Consider the following 25,652-nt stretch of genomic DNA (forward strand, 5'->3'; position numbering starts at 1 on the left):
AGCTGGGAGCCTGAGGGGGCATTCTCTATAGACTGTGCATTAGCCTATGGGGAGCAGCCAGGCGTCTGAGGGAGCATTCTCTATAGACTGTCCATTAGCCTATGGGAGCACCTAGGAGTCTGAAGGAGCATTCTCTATAGACTGTACATTAGCCTATGGGGAGCAGCTGGGAGACTGAGGGAGCATTCGCTATAGACTGTACATTAGCCTATGGGGAGCAGCTGGGAGACTGAGGGAGCATTCGCTATAGACTGTACATTAGCCTATGGGGAGCAGCTAGGATTCTGAGGGAGCATTCTCTATAGACTGTACATTAGCCTATGGGAGCAGCTTGGAGTCTGAGGGAGCATTCTCTATAGACTGTACATTAGCCTATGGGAGCAGCTGGGAGCCTGAGGGGGCATTCTCTATAGACTGTGCATTAGCCTATGGGGAGCAGCCAGGCGTCTGAGGGAGCATTCTCTATAGACTGTCCATTAGCCTATGGGAGCACCTAGGAGTCTGAAGGAGCATTCTCTATAGACTGTACATTAGCCTATGGGGAGCAGCTGGGAGACTGAGGGAGCATTCGCTATAGACTGTACATTAGCCTATGGGGAGCAGCTGGGAGACTGAGGGAGCATTCGCTATAGACTGTACATTAGCCTATGGGGAGCAGCTAGGATTCTGAGGGAGCATTCTCTATAGACTGTACATTAGCCTATGGGAGCAGCTGAGTCTACGGGAGCGTTCTATATAGAATGTACATTAGCCTATGGAAGCAGCTGGGAGCCTGAGGGGGCATTCTCTATAGACTGTGCATTAGCCTGTGGGGAGCAGCTGGGAGTCTGAGGGAGCATTCTCTATAGACTGTACATTAGCCTATGGGGAGCAGCTGAGTCTAAGGGAGCGTTCTCTATAGAATGTACATTAGCCTATGGGAGCAGCTAGAAGACTAAGGGAGCATTCGTTATACACTGTCGATTAGCCTATGACAGCAGCTGGGAGTCTAAGGGAGCATGATATGATATGGCATTTATAACACGCCTATACACAAGTGTTTCAAGGCGCATGCATTATAGAATGTCCATTAGCTTATGGGAGCAGCTGGGAGTCTGAGGGAGCATACATTATACACTGTACATTAGCCTATGGGAGCAGCTGGGAGTCTGGGGGAGCATTCAGTATAGGCTGAATATTAGCCTATGGGGGCAGCTAGGAGTCTGAGGGAACATTCTTCATACACTGTACATTAGCCTATGGGAGCAGCCGGGAGTCTGAGGGAGCATTCTTCATAGACTGTACATTAGCCTATGGGAGCAGCTGGGAGTCTGAGGGAGCATTCTCTATAGACTGTACATTAGCCTATGGGAGCAGCCAGGAGTCTAATGGAGCATACATTATACACTGTCCATTAGCCTATGGGATTAGCTTGGATTCGGAGGGAGCATACACTATAGACTGTCCATTAGCCTATGGGAGCAGCTGAGAGACTGAGGGAGCATTCGCTATAGACTGTACATTAGCCTATGGGGAGCAGCTAGGATTCTGAGGGAGCATTCTCTATAGACTGTACATTAGCCTATGGGGAGCAGCTAGGATTCTGAGAGAGCATTCTCTATAGACTGTACATTAGCCTATGGGAGCAGCTGAGTCTAAGGGAGTGTTCTCTATAGAATGTACATTAGCCTATGGGAGCAGCTGGGAGCCTGAGGGGGCATTCTCTATAGACTGTCCATTAGCCTATGGGAGCACCTAGGAGTCTGAAGGAGAATTCTCTATAGACTGTACATTAGCCTATGGGGAGCAGCTGGGAGACTGAGGGAGCATTCGCTATAGACTGTACATTAGCCTATGGGGAGCAGCTAGGATTCTGAGAGAGCATTCTCTATAGACTGTACATTAGCCTATGGGAGCAGCTGAGTCTACGGGAGCGTTCTCTATAGAATGTACATTAGCCTATGGGAGCAACTGGGAGCCTGAGGGGGCATTCTCTATAGACTGTGCATTAGCCTATGGGGAGCAGCTGGGAGTCTGAGGGAGCATTCTCTATAGACTGTACATTAGCCTATGGGGAGCAGCTGAGTCTAAGGGAGCGTTCTCTATAGAATGTACATTAGCCTATGGGAGCAGCTAGAAGACTAAGGGAGCATTCGTTATACACTGTCGATTAGCCTATGACAGCAGCTGGGAGTCTAAGAGAGCATGATATGATATGATATGGCATTTATAACACGCCTATACACAAGTGTTTCAAGGCGCATGCATTATAGAATGTCCATTAGCTTATGGGAGCAGCTGGGAGTCTGAGGGAGCATACATTATACACTGTACATTAGCCTATGGGAGCAGCTGGGAGTCTGGGGGAGCATTCAGTATAGGCTGAATATTAGCCTATGGGGGCAGCTAGGAGTCTGAGGGAGCATTCTTCATACACTGTACATTAGCCTATGGGAGCAGCCGGGAGTCTGAGGGAGCATTCTTCATAGACTGTACATTAGCCTATGGGAGCAGCTGGGAGTCTGAGGGAGGATTCTCTATAGACTGTACATTAGCCTATGGGAGCAGCCGGGAGTCAGAGGGAGCTATCTCTATAGACTGTACATTAGCCTATGGGGAGCAGCTGAGTCTAAGGGAGTGTTCTCTATAGAATGTACATTAGCCTATGGGTATAATACAATAAAGAGTAAGATAACACGTCTTGTTTTACTTACATCCAACCCCCTTTACACAGGAACTCTATAAGGTTTTCCGGCATCACTAGTCCTGAAAAAATGGACCGTCTGCTATGATTGATTAAAAAATGTGTATAACAAATTTTTATTCAAATAATTCGAACTGAATTTAAACATAAAACACTACCCTCACCTAACACAGTGTACTAAACACTAAAAAACAGTTACTAAAACATGAAATACAAAGTTCACTTATTTGCATGACACAAAAGATATCACATAACATAACACAAAAAAATCTCAATGTGTCTCTAAAACAACAACCATCCCAACATGTTTCTGTTCTTCACTGCCCAGTTCGGGTGAACATTCTTCAGGGGAAATTTTTTTAAAAAAAGCATCCACTAATCTCTTCAACACCGTGCTGAAAGGGTAGATTCAAACTTCTATACAGGCAAAGGAAGGAAAGAACCTCCGAGCCTGTAAGAGTAAAAGGAAAAACTAATGAGTTCCAAAAAGAGGGAAAGGAAGTACTACAAAATGTAGAAAAAGAACATGGCATAGAGGTTATGCCACACTCACACGGGTCCCAACAGGGCACCCACAAATTTACCTTTAAATGGTGAAACTTCAAAGCGCGTCACAGGATGACAAATTCGCTGGTTTCTCGCCAAATGAGAGACCACTACTTCACAAAAGCGTCATAGTCCGCTAAAGTATCGCCACACCTAAATGAGACAGAACCAATACACAGAGACCACATGCTCTGTTATATCCAGAAAGGGGCTTCAAAATGCAATTACACATGAAAACAGGGCTCCAAATATCATAAAATAAATTACCTTCACAGATGTAGGGATCAAGACTGTAACAAGCAAAGCAGCAATCAACGTGTTTGCAAAGGAGAAATCCACACAGTCAAGCCGTAAAGTATCAATCTGGAAAACAATGGATGCATGGCAATGAACACCATATGTCTGGCATCACCCTTCAACATGTACCGATGGGAGTGCTTTTATTTCACCCTCGTGATTAAGACTAAGTGCCCGTACAATATATAGAATGCAGAAAAAACTTCCATGCTGTCCATCCTACACAACGTGGGAAACCCATGGCAAAAGATAACCAAACTACCCCACGCGTACAGGAAGGGAATGTACCGGCAGTGGGAAACTTATCACACACAGAACCACAATGCTAATGACTCACCTGTACAAGTGTTTCAAGGCACATGCATTATAGAATGTCCATTAGCTTATGGGAGCAGCTGGGAGTCTGAGGGAGCATACAATATACACTGTACATTAGCCTATGGGAGCAGCTGGGAGTCTGGGGGAGCATTCGGTATAGGCTGAATATTAGCTTATGGGGGCAGCTAGGAGTCTGAGGGAGCATTCTTCATACACTGTACATTAGCCTATGGGAGCAGCTGGGAGTCTGATGGAGCATTCTCTATAGACTGTACATTAGCCTATGGGAGCAGCCGGGAGTCTGAGGGAGCATTCTTCATACACTGTACATTAGCCTATGGGAGCAGCCGGGAGTCTGAGGGAGCATTCTTCATAGACTGTACATTAGCCTATGGGAGCAGCTGGGAGTCTGAGGGAGCATTCTCTATAGACTGTACATTAGCCTATGGGAGCAGCCAGGAGTCTAATGGAGCATACATTATACACTGTCCATTAGCCTATGGGATCAGCTTGGATTCTGAGGGAGCATTCTTTATAGACTGTCCATTAGCCTATGGGATTAGCTTGGATTCGGAGGGAGCATACATTATAGACTGTCCATTAGCCTATGGGAGCAGCTGAGAGACTGAGGGAGCATTCGCTATAGACTGTACATTAGCCTATGGGGAGCAGCTAGGATTCTGAGGGAGCATTCTCTATAGACTGTACATTAGCCTATGGGGAGCAGCTAGGATTCTGAGGGAGCATTCTCTATAGACTGTACATTAGCCTATGGGAGCAGCTGAGTCTAAGGGAGCGTTCTCTATAGAATGTACATTAGCCTATGGGAGCAGCTGGGAGCCTGAGGGGGCATTCTCTATAGACTGTACATTAGCCTATGGGGAGCACCTAGGAGTCTGAAGGAGCATTCTATATAGACTGTACATTAGCCTATGGGGAGCAGCTGAGTCTAAGGGAGTGTTCTCTATAGAATGTACATTAGCCTATGGGAGCATCTAGAAGACTAAGGGAGCATTCGTTATACACTGTCGATTAGCCTATGACAGCAGCTGGGAGTCTAAGGGAGCATGATATGATATGATATGATATGGCATTTATAACACGCCTATACACAAGTGTTTCAAGGAACATGCATTATAGAATGTCCATTAGCTTATGGGAGCAGCTGGGAGTCTGAGGGAGCATACACTATACACTGTACATTAGCCTATGGGAGCAGCTGGGAGTCTGGGGGAGCATTCGGTATAGGCTGAATATTAGCTTATGGGGGCAGCTAGGAGTCTGAGGGAGCATTCTTCATACACTGTACATTAGCCTATGGGAGCAGCCGGGAGTCTGAGGGAGCATTCTTTATAGACTGTACATTAGCCTATGGGAGTCTGATGGAGCATTCTCTATAGACTGTACATTAGCCTATGGGAGCAGCCGGGAGTCTAATGGAGCATACATTATACACTGTCCATTAGCCTATGGGATCAGCTTGTATTGTGAGGGAGCATTCTTTATAGACCGTCCATTAGCTTATGGGATTAGCTTGGATTCGGAGGGAGCATACATTATAGACTGTCCATTAGCCTATGGGAGCAGCTGAGAGTCTGAGGGAGCATACACTCTAGACTGTCTGTTAGCCTATGGGAGCAGCTGGGAGTCTGAGGGAGCATATATTATAGACTGTCCATTAGCCTATGGGAGCAGCTGGGAGTCTGAGGGAGCATATATTATAGACTGTCCATTAGCCTATGGGAGCAGCTGGGAGTCTGAGGGAGCATATATTATAGACTGTCCATTAGCCTATGGGAGCAGCTGGGAGTCTGAGGGAGCATATATTATAGACTGTCCATTAGCCTATGGGAGCAGCTGGGAGTCTGAGGGAGCATATATTGTAGACTGTAAGTGATCTTAAGAACATATTCTTTATGGACTATATACAAGCATAGGTGACCAGCGAGGCTGTCCTGGGACCCTTCTGCCTTGTTCTGTGTAGATTATGTATTTGCAGGATATCTTTTGACTAACAAACTGGTTTTATTCTTTTAGGATAAACTTTACAGCCACATGAAGCATCTGCAAAAAGAGCTGAAGGACCTGCAGGAGTGGGGAGAGGAAGAAAGCAGGAAAGCATCCGAGCTCCAGGTGAGAGCAATGGCTTCATATATGTGTAGAGATGCACAGGGCATAGAGGCGCGAGGGTGCCTCAGAGAGTCCATGGAATAGCGCTGGATGGCTGAGATGCGAGACATCCCCATAGACTACAGGCAGCAGAGCTGGAGGGGAGAGACACGATTAGTATTACCAAAAACGGGTAAGGTTCCCAACTTTTTTATCGGGGGATCAAGACTCAAAGGGAACTAGCTCTAAGGCGAGCACACTATGAAACATGAAAGTGAGTCTGATACCCCTCTTTCCATTCCCCAGTGTTCTAAAATGAAGCCACAATTACACCATACACAGATGCCTCTCACATAAGCTACTGTCTAAAGTCATGAACCCAATACGTATACTTTATTTACAAAAATATTTTGAAATTTATTGTTTTCACATGTTGTATAACATTAAAAAAGGCACAAAGTGCCAAATACATGGTATTACACATTTTAAGCACTTTGCCATTGGATTAAAAAACTGTAAATCTCAAACAAAAATGCGTTGCGCAACAATCGAACGTCAAAGAAAGGGATACACAAAAATTATATAACAAGGTTTCATGTTATTCTGACCACTTTGTTCATATAAAACACAATCCCACAGTTAATTAACATGGGTATTCTAGATCGCTGTCGACATGTTACGGCCTTTAATTTATTCCAGACACTATGCCTAGTGTCTTTAAACTTTCTTTTTTTATATGGCCATCACACGAGACACGAGACCTCCCCTGAGAGTACAGGCAGAAGAGCTGGATGGCTGAGATGCGAGACATCCGCTGAGAGTACAGGGAAAAGAGCTGGAGGGGAGAGATACAAGACATCCCCTGAGAGTACCGGGAGAAGATCTGGAGGGGAGAGATACGAGACATCCCCTGAGTGTACAGAGAGCAGAGCTCGAGGGAAGACATACAAGACATCCCCTGAGAGTACAGGGCGCAGAGCTGGATGGGAGATATATACGAGACATCCCGTGAGAGTACAGAGAGCAGAGCTGGATGGGAGGGATACGAGACATCCCCTGAGAGTATGCAGAACTGTATGAGTGAGATAGGAGACATCCTGAGAGTACAGAGAGCAGAGCTGGTGGGGAGAGATACAAGACATCCCCTGGGAGTACAGGGAGCAAAGCTGGAGGGGAGAGACACGAGACATCCCCTGAGAGTACAGAGAGCAGAGCTGGAGGGGAGAGATACGAGATCCCCTGCCCTGAGAGTACAGGGCGCAGAGCTGGATGGGAGCTATACGACACATCCCCTGCCCTGAGAGTACAGGGCGCAGAGCTGGATGGGAGCTATACGAGACATCCCCTGCCCTGAGAGTACAGGGCGCAGAGCTGGATGGGAGAAATACAAGACATCCCCTGAGAGTATGCAGAGCTGGATGAGTGAGATAGGAGACATCCTGAGAGTACAGAGAACAGAGCTGGTGGGGAGGGATACGAGACATCCCCCGGGAGTACAGAGAAAAGAGCTGGAGGGGAGAGATACGAGACATCCCATGAGAGTACAGAGAGCAGAGCTAGATGGGAGGGATACGAGACATCCCCTGAGAGTACAGAGAGCAGAGCTGGATGGGAGAGATACAAGACATCCCCTGAGAGTACAGGGAGCAAAGCTAGAGGGTAGAGATACAAGACATCCCCTGAGAGTACAGGGAGCAGAGCTGGAGGGGAGAGATACAAGACATCCCGCTAGTACAGGGAGCAGAACTGGAGGGGAGAGATACGAGACATCCCCTGAGAGTACAGGGAGAAGAGCTGGAGGGGAGAGATACGAGACATCCCCTGTGAGTACAGAGAGAAGAGCTGTAGGGGAGAGATACGAGACATCCCCTGAGAGTACAGGGAGCAGAGCTGGATGGGATATATACGAGACATCCCCTGAGAGTACAGGGAGCAAAGCTAGAGGGTAGAGATACAAGACATCCCCTGAGAGTACAGAGAGCAGAGCTGGATGGGAGAGATACGGACATCCCGTGAGAGTACAGGGAGCAGAGGTGGAGGACAGAGATACGAGACATCCCCTGAGAGTACAGAGAGCAGAGCTGGTGGGGAGAGATACGAGACATACCCTGAGAGTATAGGGGGCAGAGCTGGAGGGGAGAGATACGAGACATCATGTGAGTACAGGGAGCAGAGCTCGAGGGGAGACATACAAAACATCCCCTGAGAGTACAGGGAGCAGAGCTGGCGAGGAGACATACAAGACATCCCCTGAGAGTACAGGGAGCAGAGCTGGATGGGAGATATACGAGACATCCCGTGAGAGTACAGAGAGCAGAGCTGGGTGGGAGGGATACGAGACATCCCCTGAGAGTACAGGGAGCAGAGCTGGATGGGAGGGATTGGAGACATCCACTGAGAGTACAGGGAGCAGAGCTGGAGGGGAGGGATATGAGACATCCCCTGAGAGTACAGAGAGCAGAGTTGGTGGGGAGAGATACGAGGCATACCCTGAGAGCACAGGGACCAGAGCTGGATGGGCGAGATATGAGACATCCCTTGAGAGTACATGGAGAAGAGCTGGAGGCGGGAGAGATTAGACATCCACAGCCAGGTGGATGAGATGGAAATCCGACATGGGGGTCCTAGGAAAGTAATAAAAAGCCTGAATGGGGGGTCAGAGACTGTTAGACAAAGTTTGTATGCAGTGCCTTTGGGGACCACTACACACAACTAGGACTACAGGTGTAAGCAAAACCAACCTTTGGTATACATCCATACTACACAGTTTTGGTAGCGTTGCTGAGCAGCCAGGCTTATCTCAAGGGGGGAATGTGAGCTGTAATAATGTTACACAGAGGTCTACAACCACAAGTATTCAAATACACTCTTACACTCTAGGTTTCTTGGTAAAACACTTATTAATTTACTTTACAGTCAGTTATAAAACATTCACTAGAAGGAGGCAATCTATATCACACAACAATGTACTTCAGTACTTTACACGGTACAGGTCTGAGGCATTTAAATTACTTTGAAGGAGGAGCAAAATGGCATTGAGAGTACTTTGAAGTAGGAGAAAAAAGGCATAGGTTAATAAAAAGAAGATTACAGTTATTCTTAGACAGTGCAAATAGTTTGAGTTCACCTGAGGAGTCAATTCAATGCAATAGGTTAGGTGAGAGGTAAGTTCTCTTGGTCGGAGTTTCACAGTACTGTACAATGAAGAAAAAGATGCAGCTGAAGACGTCTGTTCCTGGCAGTTCCTGCAGATCTCTCTGTTCCTGAGCCTCAGTCGTGGGGACAAGAGGGAGGACGTCGGGGGACTCCTGCACTGCATTGGGACTAGTCAAAAAGCTGGCAAATGGCAATTCTTCAATTCCAGTAGCTGTAGTCAAGCACACAAACTGGTGTCCCTCTCCCTGGTTATTCGGTTTCCTGCAGCACTCTGAGGAAAATACAACCAGCTCCGAGAATGGTATCCAGGTGGCTTACGGTTCGAGTTGATTGGTCCCACCAACTCAAAGGGAGAAGTCATCCTTGAAGGGCTTCTCTGTCGAGATGAACTTGGCGATTCGGACCTGCAGCAGGGCTTCACCGGGCAAACCAACGGTCCAGGAGTTGCAGCAGCCGTCCTCTCCCAGCTCGTCTTCGGTTCTTTCGCTCCAGTGGTCGACTCTGCCTTCCAAGCCAAGAGACTTGCCTTTTGTCCAGTTCCCTCCCATTCATTCCAGCCTAGGTGCCGCTCACCCAGCAGGGTCGCTGTCCTTGCCGGACAGTCAGCCAGCCAATCACACCAGAGTGCATTTGGGTCTCCTAGGAGACTAAGCATAGGGACTTTCTGGCACCTCCTCACCTCCTGCCCACCCCAGACATTTGGGCGCCAGAGGCGGTCTTCAGTCCTGAAGCCCGCCGAAGGCGATGGAACAAAGGGACCAAACCTGGTTTGGCGTGCAGAGACAAACTCTAGAAGGACCTTTCCAAAAGAAAATGGCAAAAAAAGAAGACCGGGACCTGTTTAAACAAAAGGGCTCAGACGCCATCTTGAAAAACATGGCTCCCACGATTTAACGTTACCGGTGTTCGCGGTCGGGAAAAATCATGGTAGTTCGTTGTAAAACCACTGCCACCAGCCATTTCGAGAGGAAAGGGTAGCATTTGACTGCTACATGAGTATCTAGACATAGGGGATACTAGGTAACCCCTCCAGCACTCTATTGTAAGATAGGGTGTGCTGGGTCTAGGAATTTGAAAAAACGAGTAAAGTCAATTTCACTTTACGTTCTCTGGGAAACAGTAGTTTATCCCAGAGAAGGTATTTAAACCTTGGGACATCCTAAAAGGCATCCCTGTGTCACTGCACTGAGGGTGCTGTGTGACACAAATAAACAAGATGACGCCTATGGAGTTGGTTAGACTCCATATCAAAAAGAAATAAACACAGAAAACAAACAGAATTAAAACGTTCAAAGTCCCAAAGTTTAGCAAAAGAGCCGGAGCGCTCTAAGGTGGGAGGAATTGGCACATTTATGAGAATTCTCCCTAGCAGAGACCTAAGGATCCCCCGGAAGTTACAGATGATGGAACAGTAGCACAGAGACTTGCTGTGGATACCATTCCATAGTAATTAGTGGGTGTATAAAAGCCCTCTAATAGTGTGCAGTGAGTGGTAGAGGTGAGCCATGGGATGAAGTGGCCCCCGGTCATCGTCACAAGGATCAGGCAATGACCATACCACGTCCTTGAAGCCAACAGTACCAGGAAGAACTCTCAAGAACATATCCCAAGGACAAGCTTCCCAGACCATTTTCAATGACCAAACACATAAGGAGTACATCTCCCAGAATTCCCTCTCACAAAGGGGAAACCTGGAGCAGATCCATGAAAAACAACTACAGGTACAAGGGAAAGAAGACTATGGGTAGACCCCAATCATCTCACAGAAGTAGCTCCCCAGCCCTCAAGAGAACTGTTATGGTAGACACACCTCGTTCTCAGTTAACAGCAAGGGTGACTGGGAGAAGCACAACTCTTCCCTGTGCAAGAATCAGTCACACAGCAAGGGCTTCACTGCTCCCAGCCCCCCTACAGGAAAACTTCAAGAATGGGAAACACATGTTTTTCCTACACCTTCAACCCTGGTAGAAAGACTGTTTACTGCAACCAACACGCCCATTGAAAGCAATGGAAGAAACACCCACATAACACAGAATCCAGGAGAAATTTCTTTAAAACTCCCAGTTCAACAAAGGAACTCTATAGCACACAAACTAACCCGCTGAGTAGACTGGACTCCAAGAAGGGGCAGTCCTGCAACCAGAGGGGTAGAGTCGAGGCAGCATCCCACAAAAGAAATCCAAAATAGCAGCTTACGTAGTTCAAGACTTCTATCACAAACCCAGGACTACACAGCATTCATGGCAGTGAGCTTGCTCAGACAGAGCAGCTGACATTTCCAGCCACTCAGGAAGAAGCTACTCAGCTCAGACCCTTATAAAGGCCAGTTCCCTGGGAAGCAGTGATAGAGAGTATTGGATGAAAGAGGTGGTGTGTTGTCATTTAGAGAACTGGAGAACTGGGGGCCAAAGGAGACATCTTATCCTGTATATAATGGTTAGCAGGTCTGTGCAACATTAATTCACACTTTCTTCCACCAGATGGCATCAAAGCAACACCACACCGCCAGGAAGGCACATGAGAGGAGACATTTGAGGCTACACTTTCACCTCTCAGAGCATGACTGAGAGAAATGTGGAGCAATGTTTTCACCTTCAAGAGAGCCAGTAAGAGGTGGCGTTTCAAGCAACACAGAGACAGAGCCCAAAAAAATACTGCTTCCTGATATTGCTTCCTGCCCTCACCAAAAGAGTATAGCTAAAAAGCACACACACACACACATACCTGTCTGTGCCCGCTCACCACTAAGAGAGTAGAGCACACACCCCATCTTCATGCGGCCTACGCTACACAAACAGGCCCACTGCCCTGCATCCCCTCCCCACTCCTCTGCCTCGTTCACTCTTGTTCCAGGGTTGTCTGGTGTTTACCACTTGGGAGGCCCTTGCCCTCCTTCTACACAGATCACCGGAGAATCGAAGGCCTCTCATCATGGCCGCCCTGCGGGATTGGAAAAACTGCTAAACCGACCGCGCGACGTGATTGGCTGGGCCTACATTACGCTGCACCAGCCCCCCCTCTCCCCAGAGCTGACAGGCGAACGGGAGATGGTCTCACTGCGCATGTCTTCTGGAATAGTGTGTTGGCAGAGGAGAGGAGACTCTCAGAGACGGCGGACCCAGGCAGGGCGGAGCAGTGACTGGGTTGGAGGGTGCTGGGTTCGAGGAGGAGGAGCGGTCTCTGGAGACGGATGCAAGGAGTGAGAGTGCTCAGAGGAGGTGGTAAGAATGGGTAAGGGGAAAGGGAAGGTTGGAAAGAAAGGGGGGTGGAGGAGGAGGAGGCAAAGAGGGGGAAGACATCATCTGTGAAATCTACACCTGTGGAGGGAGGCAAGGGGGAAATGAGGGATCGCAGCAGATCCCCGCAGAGGGATGATGAAGGGGGGCTGGTCCGGGACATCTCAGGGTCGGGGACTCCAGAAAAGTGCGCTTTGGTGGGGCTGGAAGCCTCAGTGAGAGGTATGTCTGGGGAGAAGATGCAGTCTGATAGTGTGTGGAAGGTAGTGTTGAAACCTGAAAATCGTGACAAGACGTTTCTGGGGGTGAATCCGACGGAGATTGCTAGATGGTTGAAGGCAGCAGTGGGAGATGTTTCCCGGGTACAAGTGGTGGCAGGGGGTCGGTTGTTGGTGGAGGGGTCGGATGCTGATAGCAAAGCAAAGATTCTGGAGGTGCATTGTCTGGGTAGACATGCGGTAAGAGTGTTTGACCAAAGTGGAGTGTCTTGTAAGGGGGTGCTGTATGGAGTGCCAGTGGTTATGAGCATGTCTGAGGTGGAGGAACAACTGGCGGGAGTGGGGGTGGTGGAGGCGTGGAGGTTGGGGAGGAGGGATGCACATGGGGATGTGGTGTCTACAACTGTGGCAGTGAGATTTGAGAAAACGGAGTGTCCGGAGGTGGTGGAGATGGCTTATCAGAGGTATCGTGTGAAAGCATATGTGGCAATGCCATTAAGGTGTTATAAGTGTCAACGATTTGGATATGTGGCGAGAGCATGCAGGAATGAGAGACACTGTGGGAGGTGTGGTGGAGATCATGACATAAAGGAATGCATGGTGGAGACTCCGGAGAAATGTGTTAATTGTGGGGGGGAGCATTCTTCCGCGTTTAGGGGGTGTGAGAGTTACAGGGTAGCGAGAGAAGTGGTGCAGGTGAGGGCGGCGGAAGGTCTGTCTTATGCGCAGGCTGTTGCAAAGGTGAAACCAGTACGGGTAGTGGGTGAGGTGAGTGAGAAAAAGTTGGTGGTGGATGAGGTTGTGGGAAGAAAGAAAGTGGTGGGTGAAGTGAAAGGTGTAGAAATGGTGGTTGTCCCGAAAACTGAGTTTTTGTGCTTTATGGTGAATGTGCTGGATCTGGTTCAGGGGAATACGTCTATCAGTTCATCAGATCTTACGAAAGGAGTGGTGCAAGCTGGGAGGAGGTTTTTGAATGTTGTAGATGTATCAGAAGAAGATGTGTTTAAGAAGGTTGCTAAAGTGCGAAAGCTGAGTGGGGTGCCGGCATGAGGATTTTGCAGTGGAACGCGAGGAGTTTGTTGAGGAATGGACAAGAGTTGAAAGCGGTGTTGTGTGAGGAATTGAATGTTGACGTGGTTTGTATTCAGGAGACGTGGTTGAGGGGTGATTTGAGATTTGTGATACCAGGTTTTGAGTTGTTTCGTAAGGATAGGTTGGAGGGAAGAGGGGGGTGTGGCTTTAGCAGTTCGAAAGGGGTTGATTGCAAGGGAGATTGTGGTGGATGGAGCAGTAGAGGCGATTGGGGCAGGGATTCGGGTAGGAGGATCGGAAGTATTGGTGCTGAATTATTATAATCCGTGTGAGGTGGTGGAAGTGGGTGTGTTGACTGGAGTGATAAGAGGACATGTCGGACCGTGTGTTTTGTGTGGCGATTTTAACAGTGCCAACACATTGTGGGGTAGTGATAGGACTGATACGAATGGAGAACTGTTGGAAGACATGGCGGATGAGTTGAGTCTGGTATTGCTGAATGATGGGTCGGGTACGAGGTTGGATGTGAGGACTGGGAAGCTGTCGTGCTTGGATTTTACCTGGGTGACTGCTGCAATTGCGGGTGAATGTGATTGGGAGGTGCGTGAGGATGGAGACTTGGGGAGCGATCATTCTGCTATTTTGGTGACTGTGAGGGGTGAGGTAGGGATCAGGTCACGTATTACTGGGAGTCGGTTGAATTTTAGGAAGGCTGATTGGGAGGTGTATAAGGGAGTGTGTCGGGATTGGATTGTTCCATGGGGAAGGGATTGGGGGTGTGGATGAATGGAATGAGCATCTGGTGCAGGGAATGAGAGCAGCGTCTGTGGCAGCAATTCCGGAGGTTGAGAAGGGGAAGGGTGGGAAGATCGAGGTTCCTTGGTGGTCGGTGGAATGTTCAAGAGCAGTGGCGGCACGAAAGAAGGCTAGAGCAAGAGCGGTGAGAACGGGAATGTTGGTGGATCTGGTGGCATATAAGAAGGCTAAGGCGGTGGCGCAGAGGATGATTAGGGAAAGAAAGCGAGGATATTGGAGGGGCTATTGTGGGTCCCTGGGGAGTGATTCTGGTGTGAGTGAGGTTTGGAAACAGTTCAAGCGGATGTCCGGATTAATGAGGTCACAGGGTGGTAAGTCTGTGTTGTTGAAAGGAGAAGAGGTGATTAGTGAGGATGGGGATAAGGCAAATTTGTTGGGGGAGTATTTTGCGGGGGTTCACAGTTCGAGGAACTTCCCAGAAGAGGTGAGGATACTAATGGGTGTGGTAGAGGAGGAGACGCGAGAGGTGGTGGCGAATGTTGGGCCTTGGGAGGAGCAATATGAGGTTTCATTTTCGATGGTGGAGTTGAATGGAGCGATTCGGAAGGGGAAGTGGTCTAGCCCTGGGGTGGATGGAGTTATATATGTATTTTTGGAGAAGTTGCCTGAGGAATGTAAGTTGGAGGTATTGGCACTGTTCAATGAGATCTGGAAGAATGGAGTTTTGCCGAAGTTGTGGAAAAGAGCGATTGTAGTGGCGATTTTGAAGGGTGGCAAGGTTCCTACAGAGTGTAAGTCATATAGACCGATTGCGTTGACTGTTGTGCTGTGTAAGGTTATGGAACGGATGGTGGTTGAGCGATTGGGGTTTTATTTGGAGTCGAATGGATGTTTGAGTGACTTTCAGAGTGCGTTCAGGAGGAATCGGTCAGTGGCTGATCCATTAGTGAGATTAGTGACTGGGGTGGAAGAGGCATTATGTGATGGAGAGTTGGTGGGAGCGTTCTTTTTGGATTTGGAGAAGGCGTATGATATGGTGTGGAACGGAGGGTTGTTAGTGAGACTGTTGGAGATGGGTGTGAAGGGAAGAATGTTTCGGTGGATCAAGGCAATTTTGGCAGATAGGACCTTTCAGGTGAGAGTGAGGGGGGTGCTGTCTGAAGTTTGGAAGATGGAGAATGGGACGCCGCAGGGGAGTGTGATTAGTGCGATGCTGTTTAATGCGATGGTGGATGGGTTGATTCGGGCTTTGGCGGGAATTGGGTGTCGGGTGGATTTTTTCGCAGATTATGGTGTGGTCTGGGTAAGAGGGCGGTGTTTGTTGTTGGTACAGAGACGGTTGCAAGCTGCGATAGTACGCATGGAAGAGTGGTGTGGGAAATGGGGTTTCTCGGTGTCTGTGGATAAGAGTGTGAGTATGGTGTTCTCAAGGAAAAGAGTGCAGCAGGAGTTGAATCTGGTTTTGAAAGGTGTGAGGGTGAAGAGCGTGGAAGAGTTTCTGTACTTGGGGGTGATTCTGGATAGAAAGTTGAATTGGAATGTGCAAGTGGATGGTGTGGTGGATAAGTGTAAACGCAGGCTGAATTTGTTGCGAACGGTGACTGCGAAAGAATGGGGTGCGCAACAGAAGTGTTTACGAATGTTGTATAAGGGGTTGATTTTGAGTGTGATGGATTTTGGGTGTCAGGTGTCAGTGGGTTATACGTCAAGTCAGAAGTTGCGGTTAGATAGGGTACAGGCGAGGGCATTGAGAGTGTGTTCGGGTGTGATGAGGTCCTCTCCAGTGAATGCGGTTCAGGTGCTTGTGGGAGAGATAACATTGGGGTTGAGGAGAGATGCGTTAAATATGAGATGGTGGGTGAAGTGCAGTGCGAAGAGTGTGGCTCATCCGGTGCGTGAATGTTTGAAGTATAATTGGAGGTTTGACTATTACAGGGATCGGTGGAGAAGGAAGGGGGGCACTTTTGGGTTTCACATGTGGGAGAAGGGAGTGTAGTGGGGTGTAGGTGATTTGATGATTGTGGCAGATACGGATTTGGAGAGAAGGCCGAGGTGGATGATGAGATCTCCAAAGGTGTGTTTGGAGTTGGCGAATGTGGTATCGAAGAAGAGAGGTATGCGGGGTGAGATCAAAGCTTTGGGTCAGGAGTATGTGGCAGGAAAGGAAGGATACAAGGTGTTTACAGATGGTTCAAAGGATCCTGTGTCTGGGAGAGTGGGAATGGCGTATTATCTAAAAAGCATTGGGGGGTATAAAATAGGACGACTGACGAATGATGTGTCTATTTGTACGGCTGAGTTGGTGGCGATTGCATTGGTGATTGATAGGGTGTGTGAGTTGGGGTATGAGAAAGTGGTGGTGTTCTCAGATTCATTGAGTGGGTTACAGGCGATTGTGGCAGGGGATGGTGATAGGAAGGATGTGATTTTGGACATTAGGATGAAGATTGATCGGTGTGTGCGCGGGGGTATGGATTTGGAGTTGGCGTGGGTTCCCAGTCACAGTGGCATTTTGGGAAATGAGTTGGTGGATCTGGCGGCGGGTGAGGGTATGAGGAGGGGAGCGATTGATGTGAGGTTGCCTTTGAGTGTGGATGAGGTGAAGGCTGTGATGGTGAGACGGGTCCAGGATGAGTGGCAGGAGAGGTGGGTGAGTGGGGTGAAGGGCAGGTGGATGTTCGATGTTTGTGGGAAAGTGTCGGTGAAGGTGGATGCAGGGAGTTCAGAATGGAGGAGGGGGGAGGAGGTGATGCTGAATCGGTTGAGGATAGGTCATGTGGGGCTGAATGACTGTCTATTTCGAATAGGGAAGCGTGAATCAAGGGACTGTGCGGTATGTGGGGTGCCTGAAACGGTGGGACATTTTTTGATTAGGTGTGAGAGACATGTTGCAGAGAGAGAATTGATGAGGGTTTGGTTGACTGCGTTGGGTGTGGCTGAGCTGAGTGGGAGGACTTTACTGAGAGGTGATGGAGAGAGAGGCAGGAGGAGGAGTAGTGTGATGTTGGATTTTGTGAGGCAGACGGGGAGGTGGGAGGAGTTGTGAGCTTAAATGGAGCTAAATAATAATTAGTGGGTACGGTGCACATCATCCTATAGGATGGGGAAGCGCCTGCGTGGGTCCGCCCACGCCTCCGATAATTAAGAAGAAGAAGACAGGCGAACGCTGGCCACCTCAAAGAGCCTCTTCTAAGGGTCAGGTTCTCTCCCTGTCTGAGCCTGGGGGGCTCAGAGGGGTCCCCATTGTGCCGCTACACCAGAATCCCCAGCGCCTCTCAGCTGGTAAGTCCTCTACTCACTATTTCCCACGTGAACCACCCCTTAATGTGGCGTCTCCTTCCTTCGCAGGAGCCTTTTGCCTGCACTTTCACTGTTTCTCCATGGAGCGTTCACCACCCCACCTTCTGTGCTTCCTGAGCTACTCAATTATACTGTCTACTCAGCTCCCTTGAACTCTACTGCTCCCTGCACCAGGTTTCTGCTCCGTGCTTCTGTGCCTCCACCGGCACTACTTTCCTGGGATCCAGCATCACTGGGGCCACCAACAACACGGCAGAACTTTTTAAAATCTGCAAGGATCTTGCCAATCCTATTGCAGTCTCCTCCTCTCCTCCTCCCTCCCAGGCCTTCTGCACTGCCCACCCACTTCTCCTCCAAAACTCTGGACATCTGCTCCCCCCACTCTCCTCTTGCCTCCCTTGGCCCCCCTCTCCTCCACCTTACTCGCCTCCTTCTCTCCCATCGCACCAGACACAGTCTCTAGAGTTGTCCCCTCTATGAAAGTCTCTTCCAAACATGTGCTCCCCTGCTCTTCCTGCACCATCATGGACAACATCGCCTCTCTCGCCTCAGCCTTGGCTGACCTCTTCAATCATTCCTTCACCACTGGCTCCTCCCCACAACCCCTCAAACACTCTCTTGTGCATCCTCTCCTAAAAAAGCATCTGCTGACCCTTCTTGCCCAGCTATCGCCTTATCCCGATCACCCCTTTTCTCAGACACTCATGGAGAAGCTGGGCATCTCCCAACTGACCCTCCACACCGAAATGGCTGCTTGCCTCCATGACCACCAGTCCGGTTTTAGTGCATCCAGAGACACGGAAACTGCTCTCCTTAACACCCGTGAAGACCTGCTCTCAAACCTGTACTCAAACACTCCCTCTGTTTTGATCCTCCTCGATCTTTCTTCTGCCTTTGACACAGTCAACCACTGCATCCTCATAAACCGTTTCCATGATACCCTAGGCATGATATAGCAAAAACAAAGAGGTGATGGCTGGAAGGTTTAGACTTAATCTTAACCACTGGCAATGCTCTGGGCAACCCTCCAGACCACCGTTCTTCGCCTGCCAAGCCATTACAGAAGGGAAAGACCATATGCAAATCAGGCTTGGCCCCACCCCAAAAGGGGCAGTCCAGCCCGAACTGCTAGGCCACATCCCTTCTGCACGAGAAGCAAAAGGGATGTGACCTAGCAGTTCGGGCTGGACTACCCCTTTGGGGGTGGGACCAAGCCTGATTTGCATATGGTTTTTCCCCTTTTGTAATGGCTTGGCAGGCGAAGAACGATGGTCTGGAGGGTTGCCCAGAGCAATGCCAGAGGTCAAGATTAATTCTAAACCTTCCAGCCATCAACTCTTTTGTTTTGCTATTGTCACCCCGAGTGGGAAGGGTATGCCCAGACGTGGGTCCCTTGCCTGCTGGGCCTAGAGACCCAAGCTACTCCTCACTGATGACGCCCAACAAGGCTGAAACATGTCTGGGGATGCTTGTGGTCTCGTGCAAAAGGGATGTGACCTAGCAGTTCGGGCTGGACTACCCCTTTGGGGGTGGGATCAAGCCTGATTTGCATATGGTTTTTCCCCTTTTGTAATGGCTTGGCAGGCGAAGAACGATGGTCTGGAGGGTTGCCCAGAGCAATGCCAGAGGTCAAGATTAATTCTAAACCTTCCAGCCATCAACTCTTTTGTTTTACCCTAGGCATGATACCCATTGGCATGGATGACCTCCTTCCTTTCAAACAGACCCTCCCAAGTGCAAATGGGTCCTTTCCTCTCCGGCACCTCTCTCCCTACCTGTGGCGTCCCTCAGGGCTATGTTCTATGGCCAAGGCTCTTCAACATCTACCTAGCCCCTCTGGCCCACTTGATCTCCACCTTCTTCCCTCATTTCCATTTTTATGCAGACGACACACAGCTCTCCTTCCTCTTGCATACCTGATTGCCTGACTGCTATTCAGGCATGGTGCTCTGCCAATAATCTCTGCCTTAATGCCAGTAAGACAGAGATCCTTCTCATTGGGATGCCTGCTCCTTGTTTTCCCCCCACTGTCTTGCCTCCCTCTTTGGGCCCTCTCACCCACCGGTGAGGCAAAAAATCTTGGGGTTATCTTTGACTCCTCTCTCTTTCTCTTTACACATCGCAGAGCTTGCCAAGAAGACCAACTTTCAGCTCCACCTCCTCAGAGTCGTTCTACCTTTCCTCACCTTCCCCCAGACGCTCAATGTCTCCAGAGCTCTGGTTCTCTCTAGGCTGGACTACTGCAACAGCCTCTTCCTCAATCTGCCTCTTTCCTCCCTTCGCCCCCTTCAACTAATCCAGAATGGGACTGCAAGACTTATCCTTGGCCTCAAGCCCAGGGACCGCATCTCTCCAGCCCTAAAATCTCTCCACTGCCTCCCGGTGACCGCAAGGATCAAATTCAAGACCTGTTGCATCATCCACAAGGCACTCTGGGGCCTGGGACCTCTCTACACCCAGCTTTTCCTCTCTAAATACCTCCCTGCTAGAGTTCTTCGGTCCTGTGGCTCAAACTCTCTGCAGGTCAAATGCTTCTCCAAGCAGAGAGTGGGAGGTAGATCCCTTTCCTCGGCATGTTCCTCCCTCTGGAACAGTCTCTGAACCCCTCTCGGACTTGAGCCGGATCTTCTTAAGTTCCGGAAACTTCTCAAGACTTTCCTTTTCTCCTCTTCCTTCCCTCTCCCCCTCCCGTGCTAATGTCCCTCTGTCACTGTGACTGCAGCCTGGTCCCTTCTGAGTCATACAGGGGCCAGACCACCCCCCTAACAGTCCTCCCAGCATCCCTCGCCAGCACTTGCCCCCGGGCACCCTTTCCCTGGACTAGCACAACCTGGTCCACCCTGCCATCGCACTCATGCTCTCTCTCCCCTTGCACTTGCCGCCTTGGCCCCCCACACTTGCTTACCCCCCCTTGGGCACCCTACTCCTGCACTTCTCCCTCTCCCCCCCCCCGCACTTACCACCTGTATCTTGCACTTGCACAGTAGGATTGTCACGAGGCCAATATAACCGTTATTGTTGCTTTGTAGTTTTTCTTTCCTATGTCCCATCCCCAATCTTGTCTTGTGGCGTTTGGAAACACTTCAGTATAGGTGCCATACAAATGTCCAATAATATAAAAAAAATACATGCCCAGCCCTCTCAACCTCCACTGTCCTGCCGTTCTGCCTTCCCCCTCTGCCAAAGGATACACCCCAAGCCACTTAAACCTCCAGGTCCCCTGCCCTGCTCCCCCTCCCCACCCCCTCTGCCAAAGGGGACACACCAAACTACCTCAGCCTCCAGACCCACTGCCCTGCCCCCCAGCTCCCACTGCCAAAGGATACACGCCCAGTTACCTCAACCTCCAGACCTATTGCCCTGCCCCCCCTCCCTCCCCAAGCCCCCTCTTTCAATGGATACATGCCAAGCTACCTCACCCTCCTGGCCCACTACCCTGCTCCCCTCTCCAAGCTCCCTCTGTCAAAGGATACACACCAAGCTACCTCAACCTCCAGGCCCGCTGTCCTACCCTGTCCCAAAGCTCCCTCTGCCAAAGAATACAGGGCAAGCTACCTCAACCACCAAGCCCACTACCATGCCCCACCCACCCCAGCTCCCTCTGGCAAAGGATACACACCAAGCTACCCTAACCTCCAGGCCCTCTCTGTCCTACCCCCTACCAAAGCTCCCCCTACCAGCAGATACACGGCAAGCTACCTCAACCACCAGGACCACTGCCCTGCCCCACCAGCTCCCTCTGCCAAAGGATACACGCCAAGCTACCTCAGCCTCCAGGCCCACTGCCCTGCGCCCCCCAGCTCCCACTGCCAAGGGATACACGCCAAGCTACCTCAGCCTCCAGGCCCACTGCCCTGCCCCCCTCTCCAAAGCTCCCTCTGCCAACGGATAAATGCCAACAAACCTCACCCTCCGGGGAAATTACCCTGCACCCCCCAAACCCCAAGCTCCCTCTGCCAAAGGATACACGCCAAGCTATCTCGACCTCCAGGCCTACTGCCCTGCACCTCCAGCTCCCACTACCAAAGGATACATGCCAAGCTACCTAAGCCTCTATGCCCTGTGTCCTGCCCCTCCCAAAGCTCCCTCTGCCAAAGGATACACGCTAAGCTACCCCAAATTCCAAGCCTACTGCATTGTCCCCACCAGCTCCCACTGCCAAAGGATACATGCCAAGCTGTCCCAGCCTCCAGGCCCACTTACACTTTGAGAAAAAGCAAAAAAGTAAATGTCACACTACACTCCTAAATTGGTCCAAGTTAAATAAAGGGTGACTAGTCAGTAGAAAAAGAGTCAGTATAACACTTCAAGTGCAGGGAGAAAGCAACAATCCTGGCACATAGATTGCAACACAATACTAGAATCCGGATCCCAATGGTAGGGACCCCCCACCCGTCCCCTGCACTCTATATAGGGCATAAACAGCCAAACATTCATGGAAAATACTCATCCAATGTTTAGGGTATCGGAAAGATAATAGGCAAGGCCTTTGATTCTTCTTCCAAAACAGTGTTATTGTAAGAAATCCAGCTCATCCCTTTTAGGGACATAGCTCCCTTCTTCAGGAGCAAATGACAATTAATCTGTAGAATTAACAAAAGTGAAAAACCATCAGTGGTATACTCATAAAACTGAAAGTAATGATATATCAATGAAGAAAAAGACTTGGTCATTTACCTCATTCTAAGTGAGAGATCCTCTATAAAGAATTCTGGGCCAGCCAATTGTAAATGGGAAGGATCTCGATGGCATCAAGCGGGAAGTGTTAGAGCCCCGCTACTGTTGAACATTACCTCGAAAAAGCGGCCCCACGAAAGTGAGCCAATCCTATGACCTATCTACTCCTGCCCACTATGCATTGCCACCCGATATGACTATAGGAAATGTTTTTACTACCACATCCTACCTTAATGTTGATAACTGTACCACTGCCAGCAAACCTAGTACTGCTGTAGGCACTGTTGATACCGCCGCATCCTACCTCAATGTTGATAATTGTACCACTGCCAGCAAACCTAGTACTGCTGTAGGCACTGTTGATACCGCCGCATCCTACCTCAATGTTGATAATTGTACCACTGCCAGCAAACCTAGTACTGCTGTAGGCACTGTTAATACCGCCGCATCCTACCTCAATGTTGATAATTGTACCACTGCCAGCAAACCTAGTACTGCTGTAGGCACTGTTGATACCGCCGCATCCTACCTCAATGTTGATAATTGTACCACTGCCAGCAACCTAGCCATCTTAAATGCTCACTCATTAACGCACGCTCCATCAATGCTCATGATCTAGACATCCACGACCTCATATCTACACAAGACCTTGACATTCTCATGATAACTGAATCCTGGCTTCATGAAGCCTCAGGCCCTGCATTATCTCTAGCCCTACCACCAGGTTACACCATTATCAGGCAAGATCGCACCACCCTAGGCGTGGAGTAGCCATTATAGCCAAAAATACCCTTGCAATCAGGAAGATAGACAAAGGTAACATCAAAAACAGTGACTACCTGCTTACCAAAATCAAAATATCAGACCACTGCACTATCACATTGCACCTCGTCTACCGACCACCGGGTCCCATAGGTGATTTCCAGACCACTCTCACTGACCTCCTCTCCGATAACCTGAAACACACCACCAAAGCCATACTACTAGGTGACCTTAACCTAGGTCTCTATGATGCCAACGACCACTCAGCCAAAGCACTTGACACAGCACTCGAAACTCTCGGGTTTACAAACACCATCACCACACCCACGCACATACAAGGTCGCTCCCTAGACTGGATAGCTCAGCACAACTGTCCTATCTCCATCACCGCTAACACACCCATCCCTTGGTCAGACCACCTTGCCATCCACTTTAACATCGCCACTACCAGGAATAACAAAACGCATGAGCCACCTCTGCCTAAAGCACTAACCAGAAGCTCCAGGCAGCTCACCAAGGACAACCTTATCCCATTCCTAGCCGGACCGGCATTCAGACCCCCTTTCTCAGCTGATCCCGAGGTCCTACAACACAGCCATTAAGGCAGCTGTCAAAGCCATTGCACCACTTAAACCATGCAAGGCGAAACCCACAAGCCACACCAACGCTTGGTTTACCCCAGACCTTCTGGTACTCCGCTCGGAGAAGCGTGCAGCATTGACCCACTGGCAGACCATGCGCACAGAGGAAGCAAAACTCAACTTCAAATCCAAATCAAAAGAGTATAAAAAAGCTATAATCAGGGCCAAAGCCACTTCCTTCGAAGCTGGAATTCTAGAGGCACAATCTAATACTAAAGAAATCTTCTCGATCTTCAGAGACCTTGAGACCCCCACACCAACACCACAGAACTTCACCAAAGATGAGACCTGGTGCGATGAAATCCAATTAGCTATGAACGGCAAGCTCAACACCCTCCAAGCCAAAATTAAAACAACCAGGCAAACACTCAACATCCCGACCTCCAACATCATACCGCCACCCTCACCTACGGCACCTAACTCCTTCTCCTTTAAGGAAATCACAGAATCAGATCTAATCAGCTTTATGAAAACCATCAAACCATCTAACTGCAAAGGAGACACATGCCCAGCCACACTCATCAAAGAATGCACCAGCCATCTCGCCTCCTTCCTCACAGCCTTTGTAAATGCCTCTTTTGCCACAAACAAAGTCCCACCATGTCTGAAGGAAGCCTGGGTCTGCCCTCTCATAAAGAAGCCTTCCCTCGACCCAAGCATACCTAACAACTACCGACCCATCACCACGGTCCCTTTCCTCCTTAAAATATTAGACAAGGCGGCATACATACAAGTACAACAATTCATTGAGGAAAATAGACTCCTTGGACTACGCCAATCAGGTTTCCACCCAGGTCACGGGACTGAGTCGGCGTAACTTGACCTCAAAAACCAAATGGACGACGCAAGGGACAAGGGGAAACCTGCTCTCCTCCTCTTCTTAGATTTATCAGCAGCCTTCGACCTCGTCGACCAACAAGTCCTATGCCACCCACCTCTCCACTACAGCCAACTTCTCCATTAATGCCACAGCATGGATCGCTTCATTCCTACAAGGGAGGACCATGCAAGTCTTCTCAGACCTGGCATCAGCCTCACCCACTATTATCCTATGCGATGTTCCGCAAGGATCATGCATCTCGCCCACCCTCTACAACATCTTCACTCGACCCCTATTCCTCATCCTCGACTCTCTGGGTATCTCATACACAAATTACGCTGACGATACCCAGATCCTCATCACCCTAACAGGAGACTATGACACTGACACAATGACCCTTGACTACATATACAACACAATTCAAGCCTGGATGGCAGCAAACGGCTTATGCCTTAACTCAGACAAAACTCAACTTCTCATAGTGGGCTCTAAAGAGACACTCAAGAACCTTGACTCCCAATTCACGCATTCCACCATTGAAAGCATAAAAATACCAGTTGCAAACGCAGTAAAGACACTAGGTGTCTATCTAGACTCAAATCTAACAATGACTAGACAAGTTAGCGCCATTGCCTCATCAGCAGCCTATCATGCTAAACTGCTCACAGCAGCCAGACCCTTTCTATCAAAGGATAACTGCATCACAATCGCCAGAGCCATAACAGGGTCAAGACTTGACTATTGTAATGCTCTCTTCCTGGGCACTTCCGCCAAGAACTTATCTAAACTTCAAACAATACAAAACAGCGCTCTTAGAGCAGCCACAGGAATACCCAAGAAAGAGCACATCACAGAGGCTAGAAAACAGGCACATTGGCTCCCAGTAAGAGAAAGAATTCTATTCAAGACATTTGCCATCACACACAAATGCATCCATCTCACCGCCCCACCTTATCTCTCCGATAGGATGCACCCCACGAGATCCACCAGGCCTACCAGAACTCCCTACACAAACCTGCTCACTACCCCTAGAGTCAAGAGAGCCAGAGCAGGTGGGGCAAGCTTCCCATACCTAGCTGCACTACAATGGAATGCCTTACC

At 49.3% G+C, this 25,652-nt stretch overlaps 1 protein-coding gene across 1 annotated transcript in view; it reads left to right on the forward strand.

Moving 5' to 3' along the window:
- LOC138520541 (E3 ubiquitin-protein ligase TRIM39-like) overlaps positions 1-25,652 on the forward strand; it is a 258,308-nt gene that overhangs the window by 2,825 nt on the left and 229,831 nt on the right. The window contains exon 3 of the mRNA XM_069632885.1: positions 5,882-5,977. Coding sequence (XP_069488986.1) covers positions 5,882-5,977 — 96 coding nt within the window. The remainder of the gene's footprint in view (positions 1-5,881; positions 5,978-25,652) is intronic.

The sequence above is a fragment of the Ambystoma mexicanum genome, chromosome 13, assembly GCF_040938575.1.
Source record: "Ambystoma mexicanum isolate Mex_15411 chromosome 13, UKY_AmexF1_1, whole genome shotgun sequence".
Taxonomy (NCBI): domain Eukaryota; kingdom Metazoa; phylum Chordata; class Amphibia; order Caudata; family Ambystomatidae; genus Ambystoma; species Ambystoma mexicanum.